Source organism: Oncorhynchus keta, chromosome 36, assembly GCF_023373465.1.
Source record: "Oncorhynchus keta strain PuntledgeMale-10-30-2019 chromosome 36, Oket_V2, whole genome shotgun sequence".
NCBI classification, from domain to species: Eukaryota; Metazoa; Chordata; class Actinopteri; order Salmoniformes; family Salmonidae; genus Oncorhynchus; species Oncorhynchus keta.
In genome coordinates, this window is record NC_068456.1 from 9,499,229 (window position 1) to 9,505,228 (window position 6,000).

The window sequence follows — 6,000 nt, forward strand, 5'->3', positions numbered from 1 at the left end:
ACTCAAAAACGAGTTGCATGAGCTCAGGTCAATGAGGCCTACAGGCCATGAATAGCAAATAGAAGTTTGAAACTTGTAATGTTGACCAACGTAAGTTGATAAAAGGATCTAACACAACATTAGGTGATAATATACGTATTATTATGGATTTATAATCAGCTATAAATGGGGCAGTCATTTTGGACCGGGAACACAGAATGAATTAAAACAGGAGGGTTAAGTTAAGCAAAGTTGCTTATTTAATTCAAATATGACAAAGCAATTTGATACAACTATAGGCTAGAAAAATAGTTAAAACATTATGATAATTTGAGCATGTTAGTAAGCTAGCTAGCTAAACAGGCTACTTTTAATCCACCACTTTACAAGCTAGCCGGGTAACTCTTTCAAATATTATTTTTTTATTACGGGATATCCCAAATAGAGCTACAGACCCAGCCTGACATTGGCAATTAGATAATTGTTTATTGTTTTCAGTATTTCAGTGTGGACACAATTGAGGGGACTAGCCTGTTTCGTGAAGCCATTAGAAGACTGTTGCTGATTTGAGAAGAGGTATTTATGAATTATTTATAATACATTATGTATAATAAGTCTTGGTGATTCAATAGCCTAGTTAATCATTACATTACTTTTTACACACTATCCACTCTGAGTATACAAAACATTAAGAACAGCTGCTTTTCTATGACAGACTGACTAGTTGAATCCAGGTGAAAGCTATGATCCTTTTGAAACGGCTCAAAACTCCATGCAAGTTCTTCTACATCATAATAATTACATGTCTACATAGCATTTTGTCTTCAATTTGGCAGATCAATGTATTATTTCTTAACATAAACTCATGTTTTTGCTCCTTTCTTCTTCTCTGCAACCAGTTAAGCAGGGTAGCCCATCGGCTAAGGAGTTGGACCTGTGGCCAGTTCAAATCCCGGGCAGGGTGGTTTTTATTTTTTTATCTACCCTCATAGCCTCAAAACACTCCCCTACCGTTGGGCCCTTGAGCAAGGCCCTTAACCCCACAACATTGCTCTCCATCCAGGGGAGCTGCATGCAGCTTGAACCTGTGCTCGTATCAACTGTATGTGTGAGGTCTGCTGTTAGGAGGCGGGGGGGGCAGAGTTGACGTGGGCCATCATTCAAACACAGTGCATATTTCCAAGCTGTTTGCATATAATTACAATAAATTCAAAAACTATGCTGATATTCTTTTGTCCATTATTCAATTATATCCTTAGCTCAATATTACTATTTAATAGTAGTAGCAACAATTCATAAATGGCAACATGTAGGGTTCTATATGGAACCATTTTGGTTCAGTGAAGAACCTCTAGGGTTCTGATTAGAGGTCGACCATTATGATTTTTCAACGCCGATACCGATTATTGGAGGACCAAAAAAGCCGATGCCGATTAATCGGCCGATTTAAAAAAATATATGTATATATATATTTGTAATAATGACAATTACAACAATACTGAATGAACACTTATTTTAACTTAATATAATACATCAATAAAATCAATTTAGCCTCAAATAAATAATGAAAGATGTTCAATTTGGTTTAAATAATGCAAAAACAAAGTGTTGGAGAAGAAAGTAGAAGTGCAATATGTGCAATGTAAGAAAGCTAACGTTTAAGTTCCTTGCTCAGAACATGAGAACATATGAAAGCTGGTGGTTCCTTTTAACATGAGTCTTCAATATTCCCAGGTAACAAGTTTTAGGTTGTAGTTATTATAGGAATTATAGGACTATTTCCCTCTATACCATTTGTATTTCATTAACCTTTGACTATTGGATGTTCTTATAGGCACTTTAGTATTGCCAGTGTAACAGTATAGCTTCTGTCCCTCTCCTCGCTCCTCCCTGGGCTCGAACCAGGAACACAACAGCCACCCTCAAAGCAGCGTTGCCCATGCAGAGCATGGGAAACAACCACCCCAAAGCTCAGAGCGAGTGACGTTTGAAACGGTATTAGCGCGCACTAACTAGCCAGCCATTTCACTCGGTTACACCAGCCTAATCTCAGGAGTTGATAGGCTTGAAGTCATAAACAGCGCAATTCTTGACGCACAACGAAGAACTGCTGGCAAAACGCAAGAAAGTGCTGTTTGAATGAATGATTACGCGCCTGCTTCTGCCTACCACCGCTCAGTCAGATACTTAGATACTTGTATGCTCAGTCAGATTATACGCAACGCAGGACACGCTAGATAATATCATTAACCATGTGTAGTTAACTAGTTTTTTATAAGATAAGTTTTATGCTAGCTAGCAACTTACCTTGACTTACTGCATTCGCGTAACAGGCAGTTAGTCTCCTTGTGTAGTGCAACGGTCGGTCGTTATCGCGTTGGACTAGTTAACTGTAAGGTTGCAAGATTGGGTCCCCCGAGCTGACAAGGTGAAAATCTGTCGTTCTGCCCCTGAACGAGGCAGTTAACCCACCGTTCGTTCCTAGGCCGTCATTGAAAATAAGAATGTGTTCTTAACTGACTTGCCTAGTTAAATAAAGATTAAATAAAGGTGTAAAAAAAAAAATATACCGATTTACGATTGTTATGAAAACTTGAAATCGACCCTAATTAAATCGGCCATTCCGACCCTATAAAAGGGTTCTTTGATTCTTTTTTCTAAAAGTGTAGGAGCCCCGTTAACTGCCTTGGCATTGGCCTGGCACAGTGGCACACTCACACCCAGTACATACAACCACATGAATCAACTGACACAAAGTACTACTGAAGTACATTTATGATGCTGCTTATATCAATAACTAAGTCCTCTGAAGGGTACCAACCAGAGCTTGATCCTATTTTAGCAGTGGTGTGAATCTTTAATTTAATTCAACAACAACGACACACTATCAATACCCAATTAAACAATACATTACAGCTGCACCCATATCTATCACTGCAATGCCCCTGCAAACCTGGTGCTCTGCCACTTCTGCTTACAAATGTCACAGTCAATTATTGTGCAAGAGAGATCCTTCCTATGCAGGCAAAAGAAATCCCATAAAGTGACATTACATATATGTTTGAAAGGGTCAAGCAGATACAAGTTTCTTTACACTGTGGGCACATATGTGACATGGTGTGTTGCTCATGCCCTGAGTGCAGTATGGATATGAAACTATGTGGCATATGTCTGTCTCTACTGTAAATATATCATAAGTGATTGCATAATAGTACTCTATGAAAAGCAACATGTGGGTGTGTGTGTGTGTGTGTGTGTGTGTGTGTGTGTGTGTGTGTTGCACTGACTAATTCAGCACTACAGTAAGTGTTGAGGTGATGAGAACAGGCTGGCACAGCATACGGACACTGCAGAGCGGGTATGATGACTGGGCATGTATGCCGTGGCGTGCTATGCACCCAAATCCTCGTAGGCTGCGTGGGCACCCTCTCCTCTTCCTCTGCAGTGCTCTAGGGCTTGGCTAAAGTCTGCATCCTTTAACTTTACCGCATTCAAACATGAAGGTTGAGGGAGGGAATGAGACGCTCACACAAAGAGAGAGAGAGAGACAGAGAGAGAGAGAGAGAGAGAGACTCTCATTTAAATGGGAAGGACAAGGACAGAATGACACTACCACCACTCACTCTATATCAAGCATGCATAAACACACACACTGACTCCCACTGCCATAATTGCCTGTGGCATTGCCAAAGCAACACAAAAAAAGTGAAACTATGCACACATGCAGCCCAACAACAGCAAGAATTTAAGTGACATTGAGAGCAACTGACGCCATGCATCACCTCTGTAATCAAAGAGAAACACTGTCGGAAGTCACTTGCAGTTAACTCGGGTGTTTTATAGACCATCTGTGACTATCTTTCCTATGGGGTGTGCAATTTACAGAATTTATTGTATTCTGTAGGATATTGCATTATTGTTTACATAGCCGATCAGTCTTTGAGATTCATAAACATTTTATAATAAGGAAGTTGGAGCACACACCTTATTTGTGCATATTCTAATCATTTACATTCCTTTGGGATAGTCACCTGCCTGGTACCTAAAGAGGAAGCGTAAGTCATTTTGTTAGAATATCAGTCAGTTATAATGTCATTGTGTAGGTCTATATTAGAACCTTTTGGAAGGCCCCCTTCTTGGACTGCCACTCATCTGACACGTCCCCTTGCTCTCTCTCTGTCTGGCTCTCTGTCTGTCTCTCCCTCTGTCTGTCTGTCTCCGTCTCTCCACACACACACACACACACGATCCTACGCGCACCGGCAGACTGACTGGATAAATCATTTCCCGTCGAATCGTTTCTTCAACCCACAAGTCTTTGTTTCGGACGGTTTCAGAGGACTCCTTGCCATAGCAATAAATGGCATTTGACGTAGCTACAGCATGAACGCACAACCGAGTGCGTATAACAGAATAGCACAATATCCCTCGCATTGTTTCGAACCCTATTGCGGTATTTAGTAGCCTATGTCAAGTGAAGCCTACGTGTGATATCCAGCACAGAAAAGCAAAGCAATAAAATAAGGACGCTCATATAACGTTAATGTTTTGCACTTTAACACATTGCAGGCCACCTCTGGATGTCAGAATTCCGGTTGTTACAACGTTAACATCTGTTACAACGATAACTCCATTGGTTTAATAAAGCACTGACACGTGTAGCCTGTACATTAAGATAGTCTATAATACATTCCAGTCTGCTATGTGAATTCTATTAATAGGCTTGAGTTCGTCTATAACTTACCCAAACTGCCGGCGAAACCGTCCATTTCTGGGAGAAATAGCCGAGCAGACGCCGATAAATATTCCTGTTATGACGGGTCCTATTCTGCAGTCGTTCCCAGTCCTGTATTCGGCAAGTAACGGGATTTCGGCCTCTATGCGGGCTATCCAGACAGGCGGTGATTTCTCAAGCCAACTGTTCTCGCAGTGGCCGCGGCCGTCTCGTTGCAAACTTGGGCTCTGCCGAGTCGCAGTGAAGTTCTCAGTCCGGAGCAACACCGTGGTTCTCTGGCCAGATAATCACGCTCTCTTGCTCGACTCCACGATCGTACACCTCCGCCGGGGGAGGGAGGATAGGGTTTCCACTAGTTACCACCGTCACAACGTCAGTATTGTCCGTTAGGTTATCGTAAAAATTAATCGAAACTAAAATTGAGTTGTTTTGGTTTTAATTCAAGGTTAGGGTTTGGTTATCAGTGTGGTTAGGTTTAAAATGACATTTTAAGAAGATCCGTTTTTTTTTAAATAAACGAGGTTTATGACATTCTGGCTGTGGTAACTAGGAACGACCGGAGGATAGGCAGAGCTTTTCAGACTCCGCCCGCTTTGGCACGGCTCGCTTCCCTTCCAGACCGGAGCTGAGTGGCTAACTGGCGCGCCTCAATTTGACACACAGCTGAGTGTAAAACTGTTTGTGTAATGCCGTTTTTCTCAATCGCATGCAAGCGTTTTTTAGGTCAGCGATTGTCAACTGGCGGGCCGACCTCCCTTTTCTTTTTTTCTACCCGGTCGGGGTCTCAATATACTGTTGGCAGTGGAGGCTCCCAAGTGTAGAACGGCTCATAATAATTCCGGGAATAGAGCAAATGGAATGGCATCAAACACCTGGAAACCATGTGTTTGATGTATTTGATACCATTCCACTAATTCCGCTCCAGTCGTTACCACGAGCCCGTTCTGCCCAATTATGGTGCCACCAACCTCCTGTGCTGTTGAGAGTGAGAAAAGTACGATACACAAGGTGCAATTTAGACATTTCGGTTGTTGCTGAGGAGCTAGAAGCAGAGTTGCCATATCTATCGGCGCCATCTAAAACCCGGTTGTGTATCAGCAGTTTTTCTTATTATTTCAGTCACTGACAGTCACTCAATTAGCCCATGTCAGCTAACATTTTTTCGATTGGTAAGTTAGTCTTGGCAGCTATCTAAACGTGTAGTAATCATGGTTGAATCACCGACCAGGGACCCCCTCCCCATTGATTATTTTTAGTCACTCTCACTCAGATATCATGTAAAAAAA

At 41.8% G+C, this 6,000-nt stretch overlaps 1 protein-coding gene across 1 annotated transcript in view; it reads right to left on the reverse strand.

The window, feature by feature from the left end:
* Positions 1–5,250, reverse strand: part of LOC118369580 (echinoderm microtubule-associated protein-like 4) — a 101,035-nt gene extending 95,785 nt beyond the window's left edge. Inside the window, exon 1 of the mRNA XM_052498425.1 lies at positions 4,724–5,250. Coding sequence (XP_052354385.1) covers positions 4,724–4,748 — 25 coding nt within the window. The 5' untranslated portion in view covers positions 4,749–5,250. The remainder of the gene's footprint in view (positions 1–4,723) is intronic.
* Between the last annotated feature and the right edge of the window lie 750 nt (positions 5,251–6,000).